Source organism: Lepidothrix coronata, unplaced genomic scaffold (assembly GCF_001604755.1).
Source record: "Lepidothrix coronata isolate B3197 unplaced genomic scaffold, Lepidothrix_coronata-1.0 Scaffold233, whole genome shotgun sequence".
Taxonomy (NCBI): domain Eukaryota; kingdom Metazoa; phylum Chordata; class Aves; order Passeriformes; family Pipridae; genus Lepidothrix; species Lepidothrix coronata.
The window spans coordinates 795,488-823,464 of NW_016690413.1; the positions used below are offsets into that span (position 1 = coordinate 795,488).

General features: G+C 52.1%; 3 protein-coding genes across 6 annotated transcripts in view; 2 read left to right on the top strand and 1 right to left on the bottom strand.

Moving 5' to 3' along the window:
* GAMT (guanidinoacetate N-methyltransferase) overlaps positions 1-500 on the bottom strand; it is a 3,924-nt gene extending 3,424 nt beyond the window's left edge. The window contains exon 1 of the mRNA XM_017834332.1: positions 394-500. Coding sequence (XP_017689821.1) covers positions 394-500 — 107 coding nt within the window. The remainder of the gene's footprint in view (positions 1-393) is intronic.
* On the top strand, positions 386-23,872 carry DAZAP1 (DAZ associated protein 1). 4 transcript variants are annotated; one of them, XM_017834452.1, is made up of 13 exons: positions 386-530; positions 5,856-5,896; positions 6,331-6,497; positions 6,804-6,869; positions 7,453-7,563; positions 9,802-9,850; positions 14,143-14,225; positions 17,407-17,560; positions 18,763-18,792; positions 19,226-19,366; positions 20,175-20,357; positions 20,681-20,743; positions 22,905-23,872. In XM_017834452.1, the coding sequence occupies exons 1-13, from the start codon at positions 499-501 to the stop codon at positions 23,075-23,077; spliced, it is 1,293 nt and encodes a 430-aa protein (XP_017689941.1). In that variant the 5' UTR covers positions 386-498; the 3' UTR covers positions 23,078-23,872. The 4 variants fall into 4 exon arrangements, with proteins under 4 accessions (XP_017689941.1, XP_017689943.1, XP_017689942.1 ...); XM_017834453.1 differs by having other exon boundaries at positions 451-530; positions 7,456-7,563; XM_017834455.1 differs by lacking the exon at positions 386-530 and adding an exon at positions 1,690-1,954.
* A 1,713-nt stretch (positions 23,873-25,585) lies between these two features.
* RPS15 (ribosomal protein S15) lies at positions 25,586-27,221 on the top strand. The gene is made up of 4 exons (XM_017834399.1): positions 25,586-25,666; positions 25,989-26,074; positions 26,254-26,488; positions 27,087-27,221. Exons 1-4 carry the CDS (start codon positions 25,664-25,666, stop codon positions 27,198-27,200), a joined length of 438 nt encoding a protein of 145 aa, XP_017689888.1. The 5' UTR covers positions 25,586-25,663; the 3' UTR covers positions 27,201-27,221.
* Positions 27,222-27,977: the final 756 nt, after the last annotated feature.

A 27,977-nucleotide genomic window follows, 5' to 3' on the forward strand; every position in this document is an offset into this window, starting at 1 on the left:
GGACCGTAGGACCCTGCAGACCCCCCGGGCGGGCGGTAGGACCCTGCGGGGGTCGGTGGGACCCCCGGGCGGGCGGTAGGACCCTGCAGACCCCCGGGCGGGCGGTAGGACCCTGCGGGGGTCGGTGGGACCCCCGGGCGGGCGGTAGGACCCTGCGGGGGGTGTGACCCCGCGGGTGGGCGGCGCTAAGACCGCGTGGCCCCGCCCCGCTCCCGGACTGCCCTTCCCGCCTGGCCCCGCGCGCGCGGCCCCGCCCCTCCCTGGGCGCGGCCCCGGAGACCCCGTAGCGAGGGGCGGGTGCGCGCGCAGCGGCGGCGCTGAGGGAGCGCGAGCGCGCGGCGGGGGGGCCGGGCCGGGCTGGGGGCGGCGGGGGGGGAACCGGGACACGGACACCGGGACACGGCCGGCAGCGCCCGCCCGCGGCCCCGCCACCCGCCGCTGGCACCGCCGCCGCCGCAGGGCACAGCCGGGCGCGGCCCCGGAGGAGCCGCCGCCGCCATGAACAGCGTGGGAGGCGCCGATGAGATCGGGTGAGGGGAAGGGGGGGGGCGACGCGCCGGGACGGGGAGGGAGGGGGGGGTCGGTCTCGGTCACCTTTCCCCGCAGGCTGGAGCGAAGGTCGCGCCGGGGCTCCCCCGGGCCGGAGGATGCTCATGGGGCCCGGTGCCGGACCGCTGAGGGGTGTCTGGTGCGGGGTCGGGGGGCGCTGAGGGGGAGCCGGTGCGGGGTCAGGGGGTTAAGGCGGGGCTGTTCCCGAGTCGGGAGGTGCTGAGGGGGGGCCGGTCCTGGATCGGGGTTGCTGAGGATGGAGGGGGGGGGAGCGTCCGTCCCGCGTCAGGGGCTGTTGAGGGCGGGCCGGTGCCGGGTCCGGGGGGCTCAGGGGGTCCCGGTGCCGGTGCCGGGGGTGCTGAGGGGGGGTCTGGTCCCGCCGTGAGGGCGCCCCGGTGCCTCGGGCCCCCCCCCCCGGTCACGTGACCGGCGCGCGCGGGGCTGCGGCAGGTGCGCGCGCCCAAGGTCACCCGCCCGCGGCGCTTCCCGCGCCCGCCCGCACCGCGCCCGCCCGCGCGGGGCACTGCGGGAGCGACCCCCGGCCCGGGCACCGCCACCGTCCCGCTCCGCTCCCCGCGCTGGCCCGGCCTCACCTTGAGTCCTGCGTGCAGTTCTGGCCGCCACAGCGTGAGAAGAGGATTAAAGCCATTAGAGAGCGCCCAGAGGAGATGCTGAAGGGCCCTGAGGGGAAGAAGCCGTGTGAGGAGCGGCTGAGGGCTCCTGGTGTGTTCAGGCTGAGGGGGGACCTCGTTGCAGTTACAACTTGCCCGTGAGGGGAAGCGGAGGGGCAGGCACTGAGCTGTGCTCCCTGTGAGCAGCGATGGGACCATGTGGGTCCCTTCCAACCCAGAGCGGTCTGTGATTCTGTGAACCCGCCTGTGGGACCTTGTTCCAGTGACTCATCAGGGCCACCCCGAGGGGCTCCTCATGGAGAGGAGGGGGCACTGAGAGCCTCCCCTCACCCCCCATGTCCCCCAGCCGTGCCACCCTCCTGAGCTCCCCTCTGCTGTCCTCTGCGTGGGATGGGCTCCAGGCAGGAAAATCCCGGGTTTAAGGATTCCAGGGGGTTTTGTGCCTTCAAACCAATAACCTGACACAGGTCGGGTTCTTCTGAGGTGTGTTAGCAGTCATAGAAAGGCTTGGGTTGGAAGGGACCTCGTGGACCATCCAGTTCCATTCAGTATTGTGCTACTTCAGAGCCATATCCAAAAGCCTGTGACATTGAAATGATCAGACTGCAGACTTGGGCATGAGAGAACTCTAAGTAGCAAAAACAAAATTAAAAGACCTCTGGCTGGTTCTTCCACTGCACGTTTTGGCACAGAATTTGCTCCTCAGGACTGGTCACCTTGTTTGAAAGTGGAGCAGACACGAACCACCCACCCCGAGCTGCCTGCAGTGCCTTGTAAGCTGCTTATTTACTTCTTGTTCTTAATTTGTAAATCCTAAAAATACAGGAGGCAAGATAAGCGATTGGAATATCGCGTTGGAATGGTCTGGGTTGGAAGGGATCTTAAAGATCATCTGGTTCCAACACAGGCCTGTTTAAATATGTAGGTTTGGCTCTGAAAGTGTTTTTGTTTGCACCTGGGCCTTAACCACTGTCTGGTGCCTTCTGAGAGACCTGATCAGGTCTGCCCTCCCAGGCTTAGGTGAGTGCCAGGCTCCAAGTTATTCCATGAACTGTCATCAGCTCCCCTCCTGAGCAGGCTCGGCTGTCCCAGGGCTCGTTCCTGGAGGGCTGTTTAGGATGTGATCCTTGGAGCTGTAGTCAGGTTGGGACGGATTGGGGGTTAATCAGAGAGGGAAATTTCTTTATCCTCCTCCCCCAAAAGTGCTCAGAGGGAAAGGTGAGAGAGTAAAACAAAGGGCAGCTCTGCTCAGCTGCTTCGGCCTGGGGAGGAAGTTCTGGTTCAAAGCTTTGGGAGAGGCGGCTCTGAATGGGAAGTTGGGAATTCAGCTGCTTTTCAGATCCTAAGAAAAACCTCTTAGGGAGGCTGTAGGTCTTGCAGGTGCGTTGGTATGGACGAGGGGGCCTTGTGAGAGTTATTTGTTGTAGTTATTTAGTACTTAGGACTGTTTTGGATGGAAGAAAAGGGCTGATCTCTGTCCTTCTGTCCTGCAGCTGAGACATCAGAGGCGTTAATCAAACCCCAGGTTATCTATGTAGGCGAAGAGTTGTTGCTTTTGTTGGGTTTTGGTGTTCTACAATATCTTTTTTACTAATTCTGGGATTATTTGCTCCAGCAGCAAGTACGTTTTTAGCAACAAAGAATAAATTAGCAATTAAAATTCTCACAGGAAGTAGTGAGGCGGAACTTCTGAGGAGTCATTATCCCGCTTCCTGCTCCTGAAGGGATCCCTGTGGGGAATTCTGCTGCACCTGGCAGGGTCTCACACAGCACACACCGTTCCTGGGGGACAGACAGACCTGCCCAAAGCACGGGCTGGTGGGTCCTGTTGTCACCTGGCTGTGCTGGGAATGGCTTTGCATTCCACTGGGGATGGACTGTGGCATGCTCTGACACTCCAGTCTGGAACTCTGGAGCTCTGGGGGTGTCAGTGGGTGTGAGGACAGTGGTGTCAGTGGGTGCAAACCAGTAATGTGGGAGAGGAGCTGGGGGCAGACCCGTGAGGGTCTGCAGGTTCCTCTCGAGGGGCAGCTCCAATCTCTGCTCTCTGTGAGCAGGGACAGGACCCAGGGAACAGCTGGAGCTGTGTCAGGGGAGGGTCAGGTTGGGTATCAGGGAAAGGCTCTTCCCCCAGAGGGTGGTTGGGCACTGAACAGACTCTCCAGGGCAGTGGGCACAACCCCAAGGCTGCCAGAGCTCCAGGAGGGTTTGGATGATCCTCTGGGGGACAGAGTGGGATTGTTGGGGTGTCTGTGCAGGGCCAGAAGCTGGACTCAGTCCTTATTGATCCCTTCCAACGCAGGATATTCTATAAATTTAATAGCTACCAGCCCATAAGCTGTTTGGAGCAGAAGTTTTTCAGGATGCAGTGTGGGTAAGACCTTGGGAAGGGGCTGCTGATGGTGCTGAGCTCAGGCATCGAGCACTCACACAACCATCCTGCCACACAGCTGTCCTGCACGGTACCACATCTGGAGCCTTGTGAACTCTGCAGCTAATGGGATTGGTGAACTCTGACCCTGCTCTCTGTGTTCAAACCAATCCATGGAGGAGCCCAAGGCAGGGGATTCCTGGCTTTGGCATTCCATAGCTGTGGATTTCCGTGCAGCTGCTGGAGCTGGCCCTGGGCAGCCCAGCTTTTCTGTCCCAGTCCAAGTAGGGTGACTACAAATAATTAATAGTGGGGTGGGAAGGTTTCAGTGACCTCCCTCCCTGCACAGCTTGGTGTTCTCTCAGAATGCAGCTGGTGCTTCTAGATTGATCTAAAATAGGTTGATCGTCTGTACCAAGCTATCAGATTTAGTTAAACACCCAAACCCAGTCCATGAGCTCAAATGCAGTTGGTCAAGACAGTCACTAACACACACCAGAACTTCAATGTGAGTGTAGCATTAGATCAGCACTTTTCCCTTTGCTATTGGGAAATAGAGTTATTTCCCCACAGAACTTACTTTCCCCGAAAACAACAGCACAAGGAGCACAGAGCTCTGTGTGTGTTCTGTGCGTGGAGAGGGACGGCTGTGGAAGCCCCCAGGAGATCCAGGTGAAGTTGGGCTGTCCCAGAACACGACCTGTTGCTGAGGGCTGGCGGGTGTTGAGCAAGGCCCTGAGCCCGTGCCAGGAGCCCGAGCGCTGCCAGAGGGAGCAGGGGGCACTTTTCCAATCCTTGAGGAAAACTTCATCATCCCGAACGGGCAAGTAGAAAACAGGCCTGGCTTGAGAGAGGGCAGGGGAGGGGGGACACGTCCTGGGTGTGCCACTCTCAGAGGGGCCTGGGGAGGGGGGCCCTGTCCCCGTGCAGTACGATAAGGCAGGAGCAGATGCAGCCGGTGTCTGCCCTGACACTGAGGGCTGTGCTTGCTTTGCGTGTCACCAGCTCAGTTGTTTTCTGGCTGCTCAAGGAGACGCTTTGATCAGCTCTTAACAGTTGGTCTGTTTTTTTGAAAGACAAGACTTGTGTCACGTCCCAGCCACTGACTTAGGAGCAGAATTTGCCCTGATGGAACAAGGCTCGTAGGTGCTGTGCAGTGTTGGATTTAGTCCCCTGGCTGGTGCAGAAGGGTCGTGACGTGATGTCACCTCACAGAAGTGAATCAGAGTGGAAGGGTCTGTCAGGGAGCTGCCCTGCTCAGCAGGACCTTTCAGTTGCCAGGCTTTCAGTGCCCTGGTGCTCCCAGTGCACCTGCAGCTCTGGCTGGGGTGACTGGGCTCTCACTGCCATTACCTGCTCCTGAAAAGGGCAGGTGAGAGGAAGTTTAATTTTTTTTGTTAGGAGGAATCCCACCCTGTTCCTGAGAACATTGTCCAAACACTCCTGGAGCTCTGGCAGCCTTGGGGCTGTGCCCACTACCCTGGGCAGCCTGTTCAGTGTCCCACCACCCTCTGGGGCAAGAACCTTTCCCTGAGATCCATCCCAAACCCTCCTGACACAACTCCAGCCATTCCCTGGGTCCTGTCCCTGCTCAAAGAGAGCAGAGATTGGAGCTGCCCATCCCAGGAAGCTGCAGACCCCCACGGGAGGCTTTTCTTTTTTTGAGTTGGTGCTTCATGCAGAAAGGGCTGAGTGTTGAGGTGGCTGTAACCAACCTTTAATTACAGAGTAAATGACTTTGGTGGAAGTTTTGTCACACCCAGAAGTTGATAAAGAGGTGCAGAGCTGGCAGCCTGGCAGGGAGCTCCTCTGAGCACTCACCCAGGCACTTGGGCATGCTGTGACATGAAACCCTGCAGATTTGGGTGCTCTTTGCAGAAGATGAGTTGTTTCAGTTTTAAGCAGTTTGGTTTGGGGTTTAGCCATGGCTTTCTCATCTGCTTGGCGATATCTCCAGGCTGGATTATCCGATGGTTTCCCAACGAGTGGCTGGATTAGCACTGCTCTGTTATTTAGGACCTGCCACACAGGTTTGTCTCAGGCCTGGCTTGGCACCTGTACCTTTGCTTTCCCTCCAGTAGCAGATGCTGGCAGACAGCAGTGGCTGAGGGTTCGTGGGTGAGGGAGGGAGCAGGGATGGAGGGAGGGTTTGCTTTAACCAGCAGGCTCTGGTGTGGTGCCAGCTTTGTAGGGTGTGCTGGAGGCCTGGGTACCCCCAGAGCTGTCCAGGAGAACCAACTCGGGCCTGAAATAAGATGTAGCATCTGATGTATCCCCTAAACCTGCCTGTGCTTTGTTTGCAGGAAGCTGTTTGTGGGTGGCCTGGACTGGAGCACGACGCAAGGTGAGGGATGTGTGCTGCAGGCCCTGGGCCTTTGTGGGCAGCCCAGTGCAGAGCTTTTAACAGGCACTGCTCTGCTGGGAACGCTGGGCTGAGACTCTCCTGCTCCTCTCTGCTAATTAATAAACCTCTCTGTAGAGAGAGCTCAGCTGTATGTTAATACTTCTGGGGTTATGTTTTCTGTCAGTGTTTGGTGCTGGAGTTTTTGTCAGCTCAGCCACTTTTATGATCACTTTCCTGTGGTACTATTTTCCATTTGTATGAGTGGAAACAAACTGTTATTTAGCCTTGGTTTACAGGAAGTAAAATGTGATCATTTTCAAAAGATGAGTTGAAGTCGTTTCACTGTTTGCTTATCTGTGGGCTCATAGTTGCAAACACAGTCTGGTGCTGTCATTATCTGGTTCTGTTTAATATTTGCTTTTTTCCTTTAACAGAAACTCTTCGTAGCTACTTCTCCCAGTATGGAGAAGTTGTAGACTGTGTAATAATGAAAGACAAAACAACAAATCAATCTCGAGGATTTGGATTTGTCAAATTTAAAGATCCCAACTGTGTGGGAACAGTGCTGGCCAGCAGACCTCACACGTTAGATGGCCGAAATGTAAGTTGCTTTTGTGTCGGGGTTTTTTGGGGGGGGGGGGTTTCTGCTCCAGATCCAAAGATTTGCTTTAAATTCTGGCTCCTCATTTGCAGACTGGAGAGTGTCCAAGTCACCTGGTTGTTGGTTTAAGTTGATTTGTTGGAAGGCAGCTCTAACTCAGTGGTTTGTGTGCCGATGGCTTTGTGCTGAGGAGCTGAGTGTCAGCAGTGCTGGGTGTCAGCAGTGCTGGCTTCAGCTGCCACAAACAGTAACTTTTAGAGCAAAATTCTGCATGCTGAGGTCTGACCAAACTGGAACTTCTTCCAGATTGATCCAAAGCCATGTACACCCCGGGGGATGCAGCCAGAACGGACACGACCGAAGGAAGGATGGGTAAGGAAAGATCCTTGTGTATCCTGCCTGTTGTCCAAGTTCTGGCTTAGCTTCTAGCAACTGAATTGAATTCCCTTGGATTATATCCGTGTTCTAAAGGCAGAAGTCAGTGTGCAGGCCTTGAGTGTACATTTATTTCTGAAAAGTGTCTTTCACTTGGATTTCCGTGGGCAGGCTCGAGGTGCAGCGCAGTGTTCATGAGCACTTGTGTCAGTCTGGGTGTGGTGTTTCTTGAGCTCTTAGTCCTGCTTTTAGTGAGTTCTTCACTTGGGAGCAGTGGCTGGAAGGGCCCTCGCAGGGCTGATGCTGTTCCAGCCCACTCCACACCCTGCAGCTTCATCAGATGTCAGTGTAGGGTGAGTGAATGGCCTCAGAACACAGACCCTGGGTTTCTGGTCCTCGGAAGAACAGGGAACACTGAACCTCTGAGCTTGGAACGTGCTTTGCCTTCAGGACTGGGAGACTTCAAGGCTGGAGCTCTCCCCTCAGCCTGCCAGAGCCCACTGTTGGTGGTTCAGTGTGAGATTACAGAGGCAGCCGACCTGATTGTCCTTCTGACTGAATCTTTTCCTCCCTGATTTAGCAGAAAGGATCCAGGAGCGATAACAATAAATCCAATAAGATTTTTGTTGGTGGGATTCCTCATAACTGTGGCGAGACAGAGCTCAGGGAATACTTCAAGAAGTTCGGAGTGGTGAGTCACTGGGGGGAAGGGGCTTCCCCCCCTGCTGCCTCCTCTCACGGTTCCTCAGGCTGGCAAATTTGGGGGGAATTTGGACAAACTGCTGCAGGGGCACGTGAAGTGTTTTGTGATAAGCTGTGGTGAATGTTGATGGTCTGGAAATGGCTCTTGACAGAACCCATTGCTCGGGTGGAATTTACTGTGCTGCTTCTGTCTCCTTGCTTCAGTCTGCCTGGTGCAATGTTCTGTCCCTTCCTCCAAAAACTCCCAGGTTGAGGGGGCTTAGGAATGATTACTTTTTGTCTCTTTCCCATCAGTACATTACAGCTGGGCAGTTAAAAGTGCCTATTGATATATTTTTCTGGGAACAACAAGTACCTCAGTGGGCTGAATTATAAGCTCCTGGTCTTTGTGCACATACAGGTTAAATTTGAGTCTCCTGCCATTGTTTTGGGAGCAGTAGCTGCCTTAAATCACCACCTGGAATCAGCTGAGTTCTGGTGTCCCTGGAACCTCCATCTGAGACAAACTGCTACTCATGTTATACAGCTTTTAATTCAGTTTGTAACCTCAGACTGAAATTACTATTTCTTCTGATTTATGGGGTTTTTTTTCTCTATTTAGTTTTAATTCCCATTTATCCCAGGTCTCACTGCCCCTTTAGGATGATAAACCATTGAATTAAATAATTCAGCTGTGAATAAGTTTGAGGAAGTTAAAGATTGCCTGAGGTAAATTCAGGACTGTGCCAGTGGACATGAACTTGTCACCTTTGAGTGGCATTTAGTGTGGGTTTTTTATGCTTAAATCACTTTTCTCTAGGATTTCTTAGTGGCAGCAAAGGATTTGTAGAGAAACAAGTTTCTCAAGAGTTAGTCATTTATCAACCATATTTAAAGTTCCATTGAGATAATTTATTTAAAACACAACAAGCCATGGCTAATGACTGTTTCTTTAGCTTGAAAGGCTGCAGTAGACCCGGAATAAAAACAGGGAGCACGATCCAAGGCTGTGGGATGTAGTTTCTAAAGGCTCTTCCTCACAGACTTGGCTTTCCAGTTGTGCCCTGGCTGCTGGGGAGATAGAGGGTATGTCCTGCAAGGGTGGAAGGCAACAGCCACAACTGTAAGTGCCTTTGGAAGTAAGGAGTAGCACTTTACTCATAGGATAGATATCAAAGTCCTCCTGCAGTTGTGACGAGTTCCTTTGCAGCAGTGGAGCCAAAGGAATGTTTTGTGGCCACAGACACTGATTTTAGCCCTGGTGATTGCCGGGTAATTAAGGCCATGGTGATCCAAATGGATCAGAGAGGGGAAAAATCTGGCACTGTCCCCTGGCATAAACCCCCCACGGGGCCCAGTCCCAGCTGGTGGCATCCAGTGGGGTGTAGTCAAGTGAGTGCATATGGTCCAGTAACTCAGAGATTTTCTAGCTGTAAATAAAAGGCAAAATCGTGTCAGAATGTTAAGCTAGCTCAGGGGATTCTAGTAAAAATACCCTAAGACTGTCTGGAAGATGTGATTCCATAAGATCACATCCATTTTGTGACCACTTTTCGGCACCTGAGAAATTCCAGAGCAGTTCCTTCCAGCTGTTTTAATGTTGCCTTTGACATAAATGTTCCACCTCTGGCTTTGTTTAAATTGTAGCTCACAGTGGTGTTTATTCTGAGAAAAACAGTCTTGAAGCCCTTGAAAGGCAATTTCCATTTTTTTCTTTTTTTTTTTAAGCTAAACCCAGACTGTTACTGCTCATCCAGAGCTTAGAGGGGGTTTGTAAAGCTGTTTAAAGCATCACTTTGACTGGTGCTCTGGGCCACAGTGGTTCCTTCAGAGCACTAAATGTGTTTGGAGCTCAAGCTGATCTTCATGGTGAGAGTGAAAGTGGCTAAAAATGGGAAAAGTCATCTTCGAAGGAGCTACACTGATGAGCTCTTCTAAAACAAACCCTTTGGGGTGTTTTATAGGCTGTGGTGAGGGTACAAACAGTGTAATGGTGGATTAAAATGCCAAGTGTGATGAGACAGTACAGCAGCCTTTTGGATGGATGGATGGATGGATGGATGGATGGATGAACTGAGGCTTTCTAAACTCCCAGGAAGAGCAATATTCCCGGTTTTTGTGCTGTGCCTGGGATTGGTGGCTGCAGCTGAGTTGTGCTGTGTGGGTAGAGAGCAGGACCCAGCCTGTGGTGACTGTTCCAACCCTCCCCTGGTAGCACAGTGAGGAGAATTTCCCTTCTCTCTTCCAGGTCACTGAAGTTGTAATGATCTATGACGCAGAGAAACAGAGGCCCCGAGGTAAAGGCTGATCTAGTTTGTCCTTGAAATTTCTTCATACTCTCCTATAGTCAGATGGCAAACTATTTCACACCATCAGAAAAGGTAGATTTTTTTTTTTTTCTCTCTTATGTTGCCTCAGGAAAAAGAATAATTCACTGGGCAAACATCACTTCAAGTCCAGACTCTTCATCTCTGACTTCACTGGGGTCTGTGCATTTCAACTCAGACGTTTCATGCTCATTTATGGGGGTTGTTTTTTGAGATGAAATGAAATTTGATTCTCAAGCCACTTCTGTGGCTGAAGGTACTTTAGGAGGGGAAAAAAAATAAGCAGATTTTCCTCCTATTGCACATGAAAGGTGTGCTGGGTCTGTAAGTGCATGGGGAGTGCTCCAGCCAGAGCACAAGACAGGACAGAATCCATCCCTCATCTGCTTTTTGTTTTGGTTAAATGGCTTCACCTCAAATTAAAGCAAAACACTCCTTAAACCGCACAGAATAATTCTGAAATATGTATATATATATATTTTTTTTGATTGGGACGTACAATCCCTGTATGCCAGGCTGCTTTTTAAGAGGGGGAAAAGCCAAGACCATGGAAGATTCACTAGATATTGAATCAGGTTGGGAACCTTTGGTCAAAATACGAAGCAAGTTCCATGTCACCCACGTCCCACTGCATCCACCATCAGTTTGCCAAGGAAGAGCCAATCCTTTAGCTTTGCTCCCACCCTGTAGCATGTTGGACATGCTAGAGAATAGTTTGCCATCTGAACTTTTCATTTCTCTTCTGCCTCATTATTAAGAAATATATCCTTCACTTCATATTTATTAAGCTGTTAAGTCTTAGTTTTATTTTTTAATTTAGACATACATCCTTAGTGACATATTTAAGTGTTTCATAGTAAAGTATGGTAATGTTAAGTAAGTTCTTTTTTTGTTTCTTTTCTCTCTGTGAATTGTTTGACTGTGATTAACGATATCTCTTTAGATTTCTTCTCTCTAGGTGATAATTTATCACAGAGGTACAGGCCAGTTCCGCAGTCAGAGGAGGGACGGGCTTTGTCTTTTATTGGAGTGTAAACGAAGTTTCAATATATTTGTTTTTTTGTTTTCTTGCTTTAGCTATCCTAATCTTCTTTCAACAGATACCTTTGAATTAAGCAGCACATAAATCCATCTATTTCAGTGCTCTAGAGCAGCTGGTTTTGGATAGAGGAGACAAAGACACGGGCATCCCAGTGTGATTTGGGGCTGGAGTTCTGAAACATTTCAGTGATTATTGTATCATCTCTACCTTTGTAATGTTTAATCCCAGCCTTGCAGCCTCTGAGCAAAAGGTACTAAAACATCGTGCCTGGTCTGGATTAATCCTGTCTCAATTAATGGCTTCTCTGCTTAAAGCTCTACTAAAAAAAACCAGGGAAAGGAGGGCTTAGGGTAAAGCACAAGTGCCAGGTGGGTGGTGAAGGTGGGAGAACAGGTCTGTCTCCATCCACATGTTCTGCAGAAGACTTTCCCCCTTAATTCATCTGACTTCTTAAACTCTCCTTGAATCCTCTCGCCCTGCCTTTCACTTTTGTGCTGCTGCAGTCTTTTTTTGGTGTGGTAACGAACAGTCACCTCCCCAAACGGCCTTGTCAGTCCCTGGAGGGGGGGTGAGGAAAAATCCCCTCTAGTTTGTATTGGCTTTTCCTGGCAGTGCCTCCCAGAACAGGATTTCTCTTGCCTTGCCTTTCTCATCTGTGTTCTCTTGCTGCTCTGTCCCCTTGTCCTTTTAACACCATGCCTGAATGACTGGATTTATGAAACTCCAAAGGCCAATTAGTGCCATCTCTCCTTGTACCCTTCTCAATTTTGCCTTCTCCCATTAACTTTGCCACCCTTCCTTTGGAAGTGCACGTCATTTTACTGGTTTTCTGGTAGGAGGGGGGAGAATGATCCCTGTTCTTATCCCTGTAGCATCCATCTGCCTTCAGCCCCTCAGGAGAGCCCTGGGAACCAGATTCTGCCCTGGAGGAGCTGATGGTGTCAAACATCCACGTCATCTCTGCTGCCTCTCAGTGCTGCCTGTTCCTGCCAGCTCTGCTGCCAGCTCTGCTCCAAACCCTTCCCAGAGCCCCGAGCCCAGGCAGCCGTGGCTCGTCTCTGACGAACAGAGCGGCTTTGCTGCAGTCTCTGCTTCTCCTGCTTTCTGCTCTTGGCCAAAGCAGCAGCTGGAAGGGACTGACAGGGCCTCGCTGTGTTCCTTCTCCTCTTGGCTGCAGAGGAGCCCCAGTGCTCTGGGCTGGTCCTCTTGGAGTCCTGCTCAGAGCAGTTTGTTTCTCCAGCCTTTAACAATGCCCTGTCCTTCACAAACTAAAGCTGTGGACGGTGGGTTTCATCACTTCTCTATTTAAAACTTCACCTTGGAATTTTACTGTTTTACTCCGAATTCTTCACTGTTCCTGATCTTGTGGTGTTTGACCCTTTTAAATCCCCTTTTTTTGTTTCTTTACTGGCTTCCTCAGTGACCTCTTACTCTCCCTCTTCCTCCCCCTCCAGCCCCATCTCACAATCTATTCCTGTCCTTCAGTCTTGGAATCAAGTTAAACCACAGCCTTCAGACATAGATGGAATCCATCGTTTCTCTTTCCCATCTCTTTTTAGATAAAGGCTGGAACACTAAACACGTGATTTAAACACAAATACTTTTCCTCTGGCTCCAATACTCGGATTTCTGGTTAACTCAGACAAATATATTGTGATGAAATGCTGCTCTCAGCTTGGAGGCTGCTTTCATCACAGCTCCACTAAACTTCGTTTATACTGCCAGTCTCTTGTGTGTGGGAAATGCCAAGTTTTTTCCTTTTTATTTTCAGTTTATTTTAGTGATGTCTTTTGCTCTTGTTGCTGACAGCAGAATTTGACCTGCTGGAATCTATTTTGGCCTGTATCTTTGTGTATTTTTATATATATATATATAAACTTTCTCTACACTAGGCCTCTTTGGGCTTACCCAACGCAGTTGGATAAGCGTGGAGAGACATTCCTGTGCTAGACCCTGTATTCTGTAACGCTTTAGAGCAAGATTTGGCTGCTGTCAGCACTAGCTGCAAAGCAAAACGCAAACCAAGGGGGAGATCTTGGGTTTCAGAAAAGCAGAACCGCATCCATGTTCCATTCGCTTCCGATGACGCTTCCGACGCCGTACCTCGGGTTTCCTTTCTAATTTTTTACTGCTCTCCCCGTAGCTAATCCAAAGAATGGCACAATTCCCGTTCTGCATGTGTGTCCCTCCCTGCCCCGGGGCCGGGCTGTCCCCCAGCAGCCGTGGGTGATGGCATGGCCGTGTCCTGGGGGATTAACCACGATTTTGCCACTCTCTCGGCTGCACCAGCAGCTACAACCTACGTGCAGTGGTTCTCAGAGGGACCCCAAGGAGGGGCCAGTCCTGGGGCTCTGCCTCCTTTCCAGAGCCTCCTCCAGGCTTCCAAAGCTGCTGGATCCAGCTGAGCTGCCACCAGCGAGGGCTGCGGTCAGGGGAAAGGGAATGAGCCACCCGTGGGGAGCTGCAGCACTTGGGGGGGCAAAAAGGGCTGAAAAGCGTTGTGTAGATCTCCAAGAGAAAAATAGCAGGAAATACAAGAAATAAAATAGATTAAAGACGTGGCAGCGATGCCACATCCTGTATAAGCAACACCCTCCAGGGGTTGCTGTGCTGGGAAGGAGTAACACCTGTTCTGTGCTTTTTCTGAGGTGTGGAGAACTTGAGAACCTCTGATGTAGGTTGTTAGTTTCTGAAGCTTCTCATTCATCCATGGAGTGGTAAAATTTTCCATGCTTTAACAGCTACATTTCAAAACCAACTTTCTTATTTTCCACGGAAAAATAACTGGAAGCTGGGCTAAGGGATGGGAGGAAGTTGCTTTGCAGCTTTGGGGAACAGGGGCGAGATAGGTTTTCCTTGGGAAACTAGGCTGAGCAAGGAGGAGCAGCAAAGTTGCTTGACTTTAACCTGCTGTCCCACAAGTATTTTGGTTTTAGCACTTTTTTTTCCATTTCCTGGTAGGTGGATGAGGAATAAAATCAAATTAAAAGCCGGTTAACGAGCTCAGTTTGAAGTTGCATGTGTGAACCCACGGCAAGGCACTAATTGCCTCACGACAGGAAGTATCCATTGCAATTTTGGCAGAGTTTTTGGCAATTGAACACAAGTGTCGTTATCTGAAACCCCTGCTTGAACCCTTGGTCTGCCCCTAATACTGTTCATCATCCTGTTTTGTGTCACAACACCCTGCTACCTTGATTCACTCTTCGTCGTTGGCTAGGTTTTGGATTTATTACTTTCGAGGACGAACAATCAGTGGACCAGGCTGTCAACATGCATTTTCACGACATCATGGGCAAAAAAGTGTGTAGTTGTAGTTTTATTTTACCTTAAGAAAGAACCAAGTCTTGGGCAACGAGCGATTTCACTGGGGAGTGAAACTCGGTCCTTGACCCGGGAGGGAGAGCACGGAAGTCCAAATTCAAGGCTTTATCCATGAAGGTGGGGAAAGTCTGAGTTTGCAGGAACAGGTGAGAAGGGCAGCTGGGGGGGTCAGCCTGAGGAAGGGAGGGCTTGGATTCAGCCTGAGGGCTCGGGCTGTGGGCTCTGCTGGTCGGGGTGAGGCCTTGTGTGTACAGACCTGGGGTTCTCTGGCAGAGCAGAGCGCTGGGATGAGCTGTGCTCACTGTCCTCGGCTCCAGCCCTGCTGTGGGGCAAGGAGAGAAATCTCTCATCTCCAGCTGTCTGAAAAGCAGAATCCCAGTGAAATCCGAGTTGTTCAAGGCTTGGTTTAAGATACCACTCCTTCAGATGTAACTCGATGCTGAAATTTTGAGGTGGTGTGAGACAATCTGCTTTATATAATCTTAAACTTAAAAAGAAAAAGGGAAAAAAAAACATCCTGAAGGATTGGTTTTTTAAAAAATTGGGTCACTTACTGTGAAACTTTGATACCAACCCACGTACTCTATATAGTATTTAACCACAATGCAGTTAAGTGACCTCTGGTTGTTTCATCTTCATACTGTGTTGTCAGCAAACGGGCGTTGCATAGGGAGGAATTTTTTAGGCTCCTTTGATGTTACTCAGCAAGGAACATGCTTCTACCTGTGGAAAAAAAAAAACAACCTAAAAGCAAAGTAAATTGTTACAGGACACCCAGGTTTTATAGAGAGAAAAGAGTAACTTAAAGAAAAACGAACCACGGGAAGTTCTGGCAAATTGAAGTCCTTGCAGCTTTAAGGTAGATCCAGTTTTTAAAGTAAATGTTAAAACTGCTAAACTTAGAGTGAGGAGATTCAAGAAGATTTTTACATTCCTTAAATTATTGCATTGTGTGATTTATTTTTTTTATTGTCTTTAAAGTCTTTTATGTGCTATTTGATAAGCATTTCCTTACCTAGGGGGGGAATATTCTGCATATCAGTGGAGTTCTGGTTAATTATGCAGTAAATAATGCCTTTAATTCCTGTGAACTCTGGGGGTGAGGGGTGGGTGATTTCCTGACAGTGGAAACAAAGGAATGTGCTGGTGTGATCCAGAACATCAGGGCATGTTCTTGGCTCCTGGTGTTTTCCACAGGAGATCCCTCTGGTGTGTGTGTGAATTACCTGGATCCCCTGCTCTGTCCTTGGAACTGCCCTCAGTGAGCAAAGCAGCAGATACAGTGGGAACAAAGGGAACACATCCCTGAGGTTCTGGGGGAGGGAGGCTGGAGAGCCCAGAGTGAGCCTCCAGATGTCACCTCGTGCTGCTGCCTTTGGGACATGCTCTCGGTGCTTCCCAAACCAGCCCTATTCCAAACGGAAATAATCTGGTTTTCCCCTTTTTCCCCCTTCCAACGACACACAAAGCAGAATTCAGGGATTTTCAGCTCGGAGCAGTGGAGCTGCCTCAGTTCTTGGGGTAACCTGGGCTTTAGGCAGGTGTGGAATTTGAACCTCCCTGTTCACAGGGAATTTTCAGTCCTCAGTTTGGCAGTTCCCCGCTTCCAAATGTGCACTGAAAAATTAATGGGATTCTTCCACGAGGATTAATGAGCTCCAGATCCCCTGCTCTCCTCCACTGCCTAATCATGCCTGCTTTAAAAATGGTATCTCTGTCTTTTTGGTAATTAAAAAGGTATTGCTGAAATGAATCCATATGTTGTTGAAATGGGGGGTGGAAATTAAAATTGCAAGAAGGCCTCTGCTTTTGTAAGCAAGAACCGAATTCCCTCGAGGCAAATGTGTTAAGACTCATTAATTTGAGTCCTTTGAAAAATTCCCCTGGTTCCTCTCTGGCAGGGCCTTGAGCTGACAGAGATTTGGTTACTGTCATGTCTCATGTCCTTGGGGCATCGGCGGGGGGGGCACGGGGGGCTTTGTCCTTGCCTTGTGCCTGTTTCCTGTTTGTTCTCCGACATGAATGGCTTTTAAGACATGGCAGGAAGAATTCTGAATGCTTTATTTTCCATACTACTCAGGCCCATTGATGATTGAGATTTATTTTCTTTGTACTCTGGCACCCATTAAAATTAATCATGAAATGAAAAAAAAAAAAAAGCCTCGAATTCAGCGAGTGCTGAGAGGGTTTCATTAAATCAGGGCTGGATTTTTTTTTTTTTTTTTTTGAGAGGTTTATGTTGAATGTGCAGCTTATTTTAAGTAGGTCAAATGCACTTATTCTGTGGCTGGGAACACTAGGATGTTTTATCTTGGAATAAAATAAGTTAAGCACTGTGGCTTGCTAATTTTTAAAACAGGAGGGGTTTTGTCACTGACTTAACACAGTATGAAGATTTGCTTCTTATTGACTCAACTGTCCATTTTTATTACTTGCATGTTTGTTTACTTTTTTGTTAGATGTAATGTAAGATTCTCTTATCACATCCATTCCCTCTGACATTGTTTGAGTTAATTGAGATTCTTTAAGCGTTAGCCTGGGGAAGGTAAGTCTTTATCTTCCATTAGACATTTAAATAAAATCTTAAGTTTAAAAAAAAAAAAAAAGAAAGCAACATTTTAAAAAAAAATCAATCAAAAATGTGTGTTTCTCAGGTATGAGCTGAAATTGCCATTAGCTGGGGTGGGTTAAACTGTCACTTCCAAATGAACCCCGAATGTGTTTGGTTAAAGCATTAGTACCCTTTTTCAGAGCGGCCTCTTCACTCAAAATTCTGTTTTTTTAAGTGAAAACGTTGTCTCTGTGACTCCTGCCTTGACCATTAGATCAGCCTGTCCTGAACGTACGAGATTCTGCTGTTGTCAGTGCAGAGCTGCTGTAAGAGGGTACTGCTGTTTTAAGATTAAAGCCAATGACACTCAAGTGATTTGTAGGATGTTTTTCTCGGAATCCCTCGACAGTAGGACTTGTAATGTCTTACCATCACCTACACGGTACCTGAGAAACATTGTAAATTACCGGCCTTAAGTTTAGTAATTAAGTACTTAGACATAAGTCATAAGATGCTAAGTGTAGTCTTAAGTGTACCTGCGGGTGTGTGTGAGGGGTCGGGGGGCTGCGGGCCCCCCCGGCCCCCCTGACCCCGCCCCTGTTTGTTTAGGTGGAGGTGAAACGCGCCGAGCCTCGGGACAGCAAGAGCCAGACTCCGGGGCCGCCGGGGGCCAGCCAGTGGGGGAGCAGGATCATGCCAAGCGCTGCCAACGGCTGGGCAGGGCAGCCCCCTCCGACCTGGCAGCAGGGATACGGCCCACAAGGTACCGCCTGCTTCCCAAAAACCCTGCTCCACAGGGCAGGGGGGTCTGGCACCTGTGCCAGGTGTCCTCCAGCTGTTCCCTTCGGATCTGCCTCCCCCTGCCTCGGGGTGACTCGGAGAAGGTGTCGAGGAGGCTCCGGGTGTGGCTCCAGGTGCGGGAGCGAGGCCGGCGCGAGACCCCAGGACAGACTGGGTCCAAATACGGCTTTTTCAGGGATGAGGCAGTTTCAGAGGAAGCTATAGGGAAGGCTTGAAAGGGATGAGGGGAAAACAGATGGTCTTGTCATTGGATTTAATTGCTTAATGTAGCCTGGAAAAGCAGCAGGCAGCTCTGGGGCTGGTGGTGCAGGAGCTCTTGCTGCAGCTCAGGAACCCCCCGGGCCGAGGAGCGTGGCTGGGTTTGATGGCTGCTCCCCCCACGGGGTTCTGAAGGCAGGATAAACACGCTGAGTTCACCCAGAGACGATTTTGATAACTCTGGAGAAGTGCAGCGGGATAATTGAGTTGCTGTGAGAGATGAGAAACGTTCACCTGGGGGCTGGAGGGAGCGTGGCTGCTCCGTCCCTGCTCCGACGGGGGGGCGGCAGCGCAGGGAGGGCTCCTTTCCCCACGGTGCTGATTAACTGGGAAGCTGCAGCTGAGGGCTGACACTGTGCACAGATGTGCTAATCTGCAAGCGGAGAAACTCCCTCATTTTCCAGGCGGTGATTAGTCGGGAAGATGATACCTGATCTCCCGGAAAGATTAACGGCAGGCACAAACACATTTATCCTTCAGTCTCAGAGCTGCAGCGGGGGGGAAGGCTTTTTTATGGTTCAGAAACTTCAAAACCAACTCAGATAAACCTGGTGGTAAATTAAAAATCCTTTGGATGTTTGGTCTGCTGGGATTCTCCAGGATTTTGGTCTTTACAGTGCTATGGATTGGTGCACTTGGTACGTGGCAGCCCTCGAATGCTCCATCTGATTTGGGTTTGGGGACTGCTGCCTCTTCTGAGTGTTGTCTGAATGGTTCAGAGTCTTTCCAGAATGGGGTATTCAGAAATAGGCCCAGAATATTTCTTGGACCCTAAAAATAGACGTGTAAGGGACACTGGGAGGATACACAGTCTATCCCAGAGCCAGATCCCTGCTCTTGCATCGTCCCTGCTCCAGAGTGGGCAGCTTCAGCGATGTCTAAGGCTCCTTTTTTGTTCTGTTGTAGGGATGTGGGTGCCAGCTGGACAGGCAATTGGTAAGTACATTACATGGGACCAATCCTGACAGAAAAAATCCTCCCGAGTGCGGGCACAGCTTCTTTGAGCATTCACAGTGATCTGTGGGTTTCTGTGGGATTTAACCTACATTTAAAAGCTTGATTGAATTTGTCCTGGAAGAACGAAGGGGAAGACAGTGGATTCTTAACAGCTCAGTAATGGGAGCTGACACACATCCTGCTGCTCCAGCCACATTAATTTGTTATCAAGGGATTACATGCTAAACTGCAATTATTTACAGTGGGGATACTTGGAGGACAAATATTTCCCAAAGAAAGGATTCATAGAAGGCTGAGCCTGCGTTTGAAATCCATCCAACAGCCTTACCCCATCTAGAGGAAGCTGACTCCAGCAGCAGCTCCTCCTCAGTATTGATCTGCTTCATTTTTTGGGTTTCTCTTGGTTTTGCAGGTGGATATGGACCCCCCCCTCCGGGCAGAGGAGCTCCTCCCCCTCCACCTCCATTTACCTCATACATAGTCTCCACACCTCCCGGGGGATTCCCGCCTCCACAAGGATTTCCACAGGGCTATGGCACCCCTCCACCATTTAGTAAGTGACCCTCAGGAGCTGGAGCACATCCAGCACCAAATTCAGCTTTTGCTCATCTTCCCCTGGACTTGGATTTTCCCCCTCTGTGTCACCTATCCTTAACTGTTTTCTGTTCTGATCTGTAATTAACTATATCCTTATTTTTGCTGGTGAGTTGAATTATTTTTTTCTTGGATGCAGTAATGATTTATATTCTCTGGTTTAAGTCTGTGTTGCTGAACAAATTTAGGTGTATTTTGTACCCTTGTTACAGCACCTGAGAGAAAACTTAGAGCTCACTGCTCATGGCCAGACAGAGATTTTTGGAGGAGCTTAAGGAATTAAGGTCACAACTGGCATTGGAAATACAAATAGGATTTTAGCATCTACCCTCTTCAGGCCATCTTTTCAAAAGTCTGGTCACAGACCTGGTTTAAAGAAGGTGGAGAGTAGCCCCCAGTTATCTGGAGTAGCAGATAGCACCACGTTATCCTCCCAAGATCCCGGATAACACAGCTTCCTCCTCATTCCTCATGTGGTGTGAGCACAGAGCTGGCTCCCCGGGTCTGCTTTCTCCCTCCCTCTGTGCTGGTTGCTGCAGTCTCTGCCTTGGGGGGGACATTTTTCATACCTGTGGCAGGTAAGTTGTCGGGGTCTCTGAGCCATGGTGGTTACCTGTGTAAGGGTGAACCACTGTACACCCAGTTTGGTTTTAACAGACTTAGGAATGTTTTTTTTTAATTATATCATGTTCTAAAGCCAAGCAGGACGTCGGGGTGGTGTTCACCTGAGTGTTTTCACGTGTGTTTTGTACCTGCTCGTGTTCCAGGTTTTGGTTATGGTGCTCCACCTCCTCCACCTGACCAGTTTGCCCCCCCTGGGGTCCCTCCTCCACCTGCCACTCCAGGGGCAGCACCACTCGCTTTTCCTCCACCACCACCACCATCTCAGGCAACTCAGGACATGAGCAAACCCCCGACTGCTCAGCCAGAATTCCCTTACAGTCAGTTTGGTGAGTAACTGCTCGAGCTCCCTCCCCTTCCCTTTGCCTTGGGTAGGGAGGCAGTGCTGGGCACAGTTTGCCAACACTGAGGGCACTGCTCTGGGATGGGAACCCTCCCACCAGCTCAAGCCATCCTTAAATCATGCAATATTCAAGCCAGAGGGCTTTTCTTAGTCAACTCTAAAATGTTGCTTGTGTGCTGTGAAATAATCTTCAGAGGCTTGTGCACTGCCAGGATGAATTCCTGGTTTCCACTCCCCCCAAATCTGTGGGTAAAACTTTTTACTCCAAGAGCTTCACAGAGCTCACGGTGAACTTTTTTTGTGTAACAGACTTTGAGATTGGAGAGCAGACTTCAAGAGTGAGAGCAGCATCGAGAGGCAGGCAGTGCAGGTGTAAGGATCCAAGCTGGTGTCTTTTCCTCCCTTTTCCCATTCCTTCCCCATCTCTCTGGAGGTGTAGCTCTGTAAAGCTTTGTTGTGCTCTGTAGATGACTTTCAGGTAGGTGATAGAAGACACTGAGGTAACAAGTTTTAAGCCAGGCAGACAGTACTACAAAAGATAAAATCTTGTAAAAATTGCTAGACAAGTGCTTGTGCTCCTGAGTAAAAACTTCTGCTGCTGTTCCCCATGGAAGCTCAGAGGGAATTCTCATTCTCCTCTTGCTCCTCTCAGCCCTGTGCTCGAGCAGTGCTCTCCAAAGAGCTCTGCAGAAAACTCTCCAAAGAGCTCTGTACTGCTTTTTTTTTTTTTTCCTTTAAGGGATTGTAATTGGTCACTTTTACTTCTGAAGGGAATTTTTGCAAGCAGCAGCCCTGTGGATTCAGGCTGTTCCCTGCCTGAACACGTTCTCCATGTGGTAGTGCTGCCTCGTGTGAAGTGCCTGCAGAAACTGCACTGAGATAAACACTTCACAAAATCTATTTAAATAGATGCTATTCAAAGTCCCAGCAGTGTAAAGCAGACACTGAGGGAAGATGAGCCTTTCACATGTGTTTGTAAAGCAGAATTTGTTCTCGTGCTGAGGAATTTGAAACGTTTTTTCATTTGTTTGTTACAAACACGGTTGATTTTCATGGGTAGTTTTGCCCTCGTGACTCAAGGAAGTTTTTCTTGTCCTGCCAGAACTTGGCTCTCTGCAGACTCTTTTAGGGGGGTGAGAGGCAAGAATGAGGCTCAGATGTGGGGTTTTTGTGTAAGGGCAGTACAGCTCCTCATGTTTGTGAGCTGGCTGGGTGAAACCCCCCAGCTGAACTGTGCCTGACACTGTTCCCTGGCCAGGCTTTATCCTGGTAATGGATCCGGGCTCCTGAGCCAGGCAGTCCAAGCATAGAGCTGGCAGGGGGTTGGAGCAGGGATCAGCAGCAGGGGAGGAAGGCAGCGTGTCCTGAGTGACTCTGCAGGTGTGTGGGGGGGTTTCCTTTGTGATAAACAACGTGAGCCCGGGGGGAGCTGTGGTTTGCACCACAGAGCTCTGCACTTGAGTGACACTAACTCAGGGTTTGGTTTTTTCCACTCCCAGCGAACAATTCAGCTGTAGTTCTGGGTCCCTGCTTGTCTGTGTCCAAACAAATGCCAGGGGGAGCATGTGGGGCTCCCAGAGGCTGTCAGAGCTGTGGTTTAGGCTTCATTAGTGGCAGCAAGTCCTGAGGGACAGGCAGAGCTTGAAACTGAGCTACTGGAGATGTGCTAAGAGACTTTGTTTGGGATTAAGAGAGTTAAACCTGCTCTAAGCCTGCTCGGGGAGAGGCAGCACTGCAGAAATGCACTTGGTAATTAGGAGCCTTAATACCATCCTTCAGAGCAGGGACTGGCACTGATGCCAGGATTAAGAGTTGTATTTAATTGCGGGAATTTGTATTAAATTTCTCAATTTCTCAGTGTTCCTAATTTACATTTAGTTGTGTTTCTTATTGGCAGCAGGAATTCTGCCCAGTCCTCCATCTGCACCCTGTTTTTTTTCCCTGTCCCCAGATTCTGCTCACTCTGTGGTGTGGGTCATGTCACAGAGAGGTGGTGACGATGTCCCCGAGTTGGGCACAGTGTGGCAGGAGAGAAGTGCTGGGGGAGAACAAGATGAATATTGACTTGTGGGTGCTGTGGCTGAAAGTGTAGTTGGGACATGGCAGCTGTCCAGGTTTGTGGGTGTCCAGCTGGTGAAGCAGAGTGGTAACTGTGTGGTCAGGGTGAGGCACTCTGAGATTCCAGGGAACTCTTCTGGCCACACCTCTGCCCGTGCTGGACCTGGCAGCTTTTAGCCAGGAGAGAACCCAGCCCAAAATGAAGCTGCCCAGGAGTGACAGCCCCCCTGGGAGCCCCCTCGGTGTGACTGGAACTGCCAGCCTGGCTGAGATCACCCCAAAATGCAGCCCCCCCGTTCCTGCACACCTGTCCCCTTCCCCTTTGTGCCTGTTCCCCCTGTGTGGAAGGTGAATCCCTGTGGGAACCCGGGGCAGCTGGGATTGGGCCGGGGGTGTCCCAGGGGCCCGGCACCGCGGGAGGGAGCGGAGTTTGCTGCTCCTGGAAGCTGATCCTGTGCCCTTCCCTTCTCCCCAGGGTATGGACAAGACTTGAGCGGGTTTGGACAAGGTTTCTCTGATCCCAGCCAGCAGCCCCCTCCCTACGGAGGCCCCTCGGTGCAGCCCTCCAGCGGCCCCCCAGCCGGAGGCAGCGGCTTCGGCCGGGGCCAGAACCACAACGTGCAAGGATTCCATCCCTACCGGCGCTAGCCTGGGCTGGCAATCAGGGAGTGCTGTCCACAGGGATCTCTGGGACCAGCTGAACCCCGGGATCCCAGACTTCTGAACTTGTGACAATCACATACTTGATGGAAGAAAAACCTAACAACAATTTTTTTTGGGGGGTGGGGGCAGATGGCTTCTGAAGGCAGAGCTGTGGGTGTTTGGACTGCAGTTTTTAAAGATTTTTTCCTTTCTCTAACCCATCAGCACAAATAAAGAAAATGTCACTGGTTCAAACTACAGGGTTTTAAAAATGTCTTCAGCTTTAATTCAAAACTTCAGGTTTCTTTTTTTTGAAATTATTTTTCCTGAGCCTTTGTTTTACCGTATATTGTAAACTTTTATGTTTAAAAGAAAAAAAAATATATACATTTACAGATTGTGAAATTTTTAAGAGAAATTTTCTACTATGTATGCTGGCTTATTTTTTAATTTAAAACAGGGTTTCCGTGAGCGCTGTCGGGGGGGGGGAGGGCTGCAGCCCCTCCCTCCCTGCCCAGGGCAGCGCTGGGGCGGAGGGATCCGAAACTCTGGGAGTTGACAGAAATCTACTGAGTGTATTTTGCTGTTGTTGTGGGGGGGGCAGAGCTGGGCCAGGGCAGGGGCAGGACCCGTGGACACGCAGAGGCCCTGGTGGGTCTGGGCCTCCCTCGGGGTGCCGGGGGCTCCGCGGGCCTCGGCGGGGTGTAGATTTCCCTCAGGCAAAAGGTTTCGGTGCGTTGGGCACTGGAGTGCTGAGCCCTGGTTTGAATAAAGACGAGAACCTTTGGATTAGAAACACCAGCCTGTCTCCATTTTTCTGCTTTTTTTTCCTGCTTTTTCTTGTGAGTTCGGGTTTTCCTGAGAAATCCGTCGGCAGAGTCGCCTTCCCTGGGGGGTCACGGGCTGTGCCCTGTGCCCGCCCCCCTGGGGGGGACACGGCTGTCCTTGGCTCCCACATGGATCACATCCCACCTGCTGAGGGGCTCTGACCTGGATCACGTCCATCCTGGCCTGTCCCTCTGTTGTCACTCACGTCTTGGTGGCAGTGGCATCCAATGCTGCTCTTCACCCAGCCTCGAGGCTTCGAGGCACGGTGGCAAAATGGGCAACTTATGGATTGATCAGCTGATCTTCAGTGGCTGTAACTCTGACCTGGCTCTTCTGGAATGTCACCCTGGGGTTTGGCTCTGAAATGTGGGGTTGAGCCCTGTGGGAAAGGGACTGGCAGAGGTGGGACTGGCCCTTGGCTGAGGTGAGAGTTTGTGTCAGACCCGAATCTCACCCACGGAACCCCCTCCAGGGGCTGTGTCTGTGCTCATTAGTCCTCTCTGCTGTAATTAATCGCTGTTAATGAGGTGGCATTGCTCTGCACTTGTGCACTCTGGGATGTGGAGGTCGCTGGGTCGCTCTCAGAAGGGCTTGGATCAGTTCAGAGGCTGTTCTGTGGTTTGTGTGGATCGTGCCAGTTCCTCCCCGTGGATGCTCTGGGCTCAGATCCTCGTGTCTCTGCTCCTCACTCCCTCACATCCAGAGCTCACATGCTCGGAGCATCCCTGGAACAGGAGCTGCTCCAGTTGTGGTTTTGTGCAGGTGTCACTTCTGAGACCACCCGGACCCTCGGTGAGGTTTGGGCTGCAGGAAACACCGTGGAGAGGATACAACCCAACAGCTCCAGGGACACACGGAATGGAGGGGTCCTGACGTCTGCAAGCTCTTCTGGCATAAAGGGGTTTGGATTCGGGTCTCTTCTGCACAGAACTGGCTCTTCCAGGTTCCCGTGGGCCGTTAGATCTGCTGGAGCCTCCCGGACCGGGGGACAAACCGGATCGACTGGGGCTGAGAGGAGCCTGTTGTGCTCTGCCACACCCGGCGTGTCCTCGGTTCAACCGGGAACAGGCACCGGCTCCGGGGGCAGGGCAGCGGGAGGGGAAGGTCCGTGGGTGAGGGATGGAGGTCCATGGGTATGGGATGGAGGTCTGGGGGTGAGGGATGGAGGTCTGGGGGTGAGGGATGGAGGTCCGTGGGTATGAGATGGAGGTCTGGGGGTGAGGGATGGAGGTCCATGGGTATGGGATGGAGGTCTGGGGGTGAGGGATGGAGGTCCATGGGTATGGGATGGAGGTCTGTGGGTGAGGGATGGAGGTCCATGGGTATGGGATGGAGGTCCATGGGTATGGGATGGAGGTCTGGGGGTGAGGGATGGAGGTCCATGTGTGAGGGTGAAGGTCTCGGAGTGACGGATGAAGCTCCATGGTTGAGGGATGAAGGTCTGGGGGTAAAGGATGCGGGTCCGTGGGTGAGGGATGGAAGTGGCTCCCGGCAGGTGACGGTGCTCACACCTGCCCAGGTGTGTTTGCGAGGCACAGGTGACTGATCTGTCCCCCTGGTGTTCCACCTTGGGCCAGCGGCACGGAGCGGTTCCACCGGGCCCTGAGCTCCGCCGGGACCGCGAGGGGCGGCTTTCGGGGTCCCCCCGCGGCCGCGGCCCCTTTAAGGGCACTGAGGGCGGAAGCGCCGCGCGCGCGGCTTCTGCCCTTCCCCGGCTCTCGCGAGATCGGCGGGGCCCCGCCCTTTCCGCGGAGCCCGGACAAGATGGTGGGTGTGGGGGAGACCTAGAGGGGCCCATCCGCCGCCATCGGGGCCCGGCCGCGCCCGCCCGGGCCCCGTCCGGCTCGGGGCTGCCCTGGGGGCCGGGGGTGGGCCCGGCGGGGGCGGGGGGTTGGCGGCCTGAGCGCCCCGGGGAGCTCGGAGGGGCCGCGGCCTTCCCGTGCGCGGGGCGGGGAACGCGGGCCCCGCCGGCCCTGACCCCCCTCCGGGACCCCCCGGCTCTGTCCCCCTTCCCTGACTCCCCTCTGGGACCCCCCGGCTGTGTCCCCCCTCTCTGACCCCCCTCCCTGACCCCGCTGTCCCGCTGCAGGCGGAGGTGGAGCAGAAGAAGAAAAGAACCTTCCGCAAATTCACCTACCGCGGGGTGGACCTGGATCAGCTCCTCGACATGTCCTAGTAAGTTTGGGGTCCCTGGGCTGTACCCCAGGCTCGGTTTGGGGTCCCCTGGGGGTCTCCCCAGGCTCGGTGTGGGGTCCCTGGGCTGTACGTCGTGCTCAGTGTGGGGTGCTTTGGGGGTGTCCCCGTGCTGTTGGGGGTGCCCCGTGCCCCCCTGACCCCGTGCCCCCCGTGCCCAGCGAGCAGCTGATGCAGTTGTACAGCGCGCGGCAGCGGCGCCGCCTGAACCGGGGCCTGCGGCGCAAACAGCACTCGCTGCTCAAGCGGCTGCGCAAGGCCAAGAAGGAGGCACCGCCCATGGAGAAGCCCGAGGTGGTGAAGACCCACCTGAGGGACATGATCATCCTGCCGGAGATGGTGGGCAGCATGGTGGGCGTCTACAACGGCAAGACCTTCAACCAGGTGGAGATCAAGGTGAGCCGGGACTGGGGGACGGGTCCTGCCCCGAGCCGAGTGCCTGGAATGGGCACCTTGAACTGGGGTGGGATCCCTGTCGGAGGGGTCCAGGCTCTTCCTTGGAGCCCAGAGGGACCATCCCTGGGAGGGGCAGCTCCCAGAGGGGGCTCAGGGCCTCGGTGTGGTTCCGAAGCACCGAATACTGCAGCTCTTGTGTCTGTGTGTTGGGCCCTGGCTGTGCTCGGCCCTGGCTCCCTGCTTTGGGATGAAACAGATCCCACTGACACCATTTCCAGAGGAAACAGATCCCTTGATCATTCCCAGGAGTGGAATAACCCGCGGGGTGGTGTCACCTGATACCACCGGTGGGGTTAAATGGCACTTTCTGCTCCTGCCTGGCGTTCGTTCCCACCTGGGGGGGCACAGGGCTCCCGTGGGAGGGGCAGTGCTGGGGGGGGATCCTGCTGAGCCCCTCCGGCTCCTCATCCCACCGCTGGGTGGGAGAAGCCTGGCTGGAATAACCGTCTGTGCCAGCACTGGGATGGGAAAGGGGATGGGCAGGGGGGTGTCCCTGTGCCCCCTGCGCTCCCCCCAGCACGGATCTCTCCCTCTGCAGCCCGAGATGATCGGCCACTACCTGGGCGAGTTCTCCATCACGTACAAGCCGGTGAAGCACGGCCGGCCCGGCATCGGGGCCACCCACTCCTCCCGCTTCATCCCGCTCAAGTGAATAAAGACATTCCTCCTGGACCCCTCTGTCTCCTGCCTCGCCGTTCCCAGGGCAAGGGGGAGGCTGGGCTGGGCAAAACTCGCCACGCTCCACCGAGATCTGGTGTTTTCCTGAAGGTTCTTCCCGGGTTTTTGGCACTGCTTTCCATCAGCACTGTCCTTCACGTGGGTTTAGGGAATGAATGAAACTCCTGCTCTTTGCTGGGAAGTGGGAAATGGCACTTCCATATTTATGGCATTTCCTTCTGGTTAGCTTTATTTATAGTTTGTTGAAGGCTGGAGTCGCCCTGGGAATGTGGAAACACCGAGTTGAGGGGCAGTGGGGTGGGTTCCCTGGGCCTTGGCACCAGCCCTGCTCCTCGGGAAGCTGCCAGGGTCCCATCATGGGATGCCAGGACCCCTAATAATGATTTTCTCATCTCGAATTTGGGATTCCAGAGGACTTTTGGTGTCTAGGATCGGAGTGGTGGGAGCTGGGGAGTGAACTGGGGGTTTGCAGCTCAGGCTCGGAGAGAGGGATGTGTTTTGGGGGAGAAGCTGCTTTTCTGGGATGAGGGGGATGGTCCAAGGGAGATGATCCAGTCGGGCCCAGGAGCTGCCGCAGAGCTTGGCTGAGCCCAAGGAACCCAAGAGAGCCAAGTGCCGCAGTGAAGCCACCAGGGAAGGAGCTGTTTGTCCCCAGGGTGGTCCTGGCTGGTCCCTGCCACTGGCCAAGGTCCTGTGGGGGCACCTCAGGGGTCCCTCCAGACCCAGCTGGAGGGTCTCCTCAGCCCTTTGG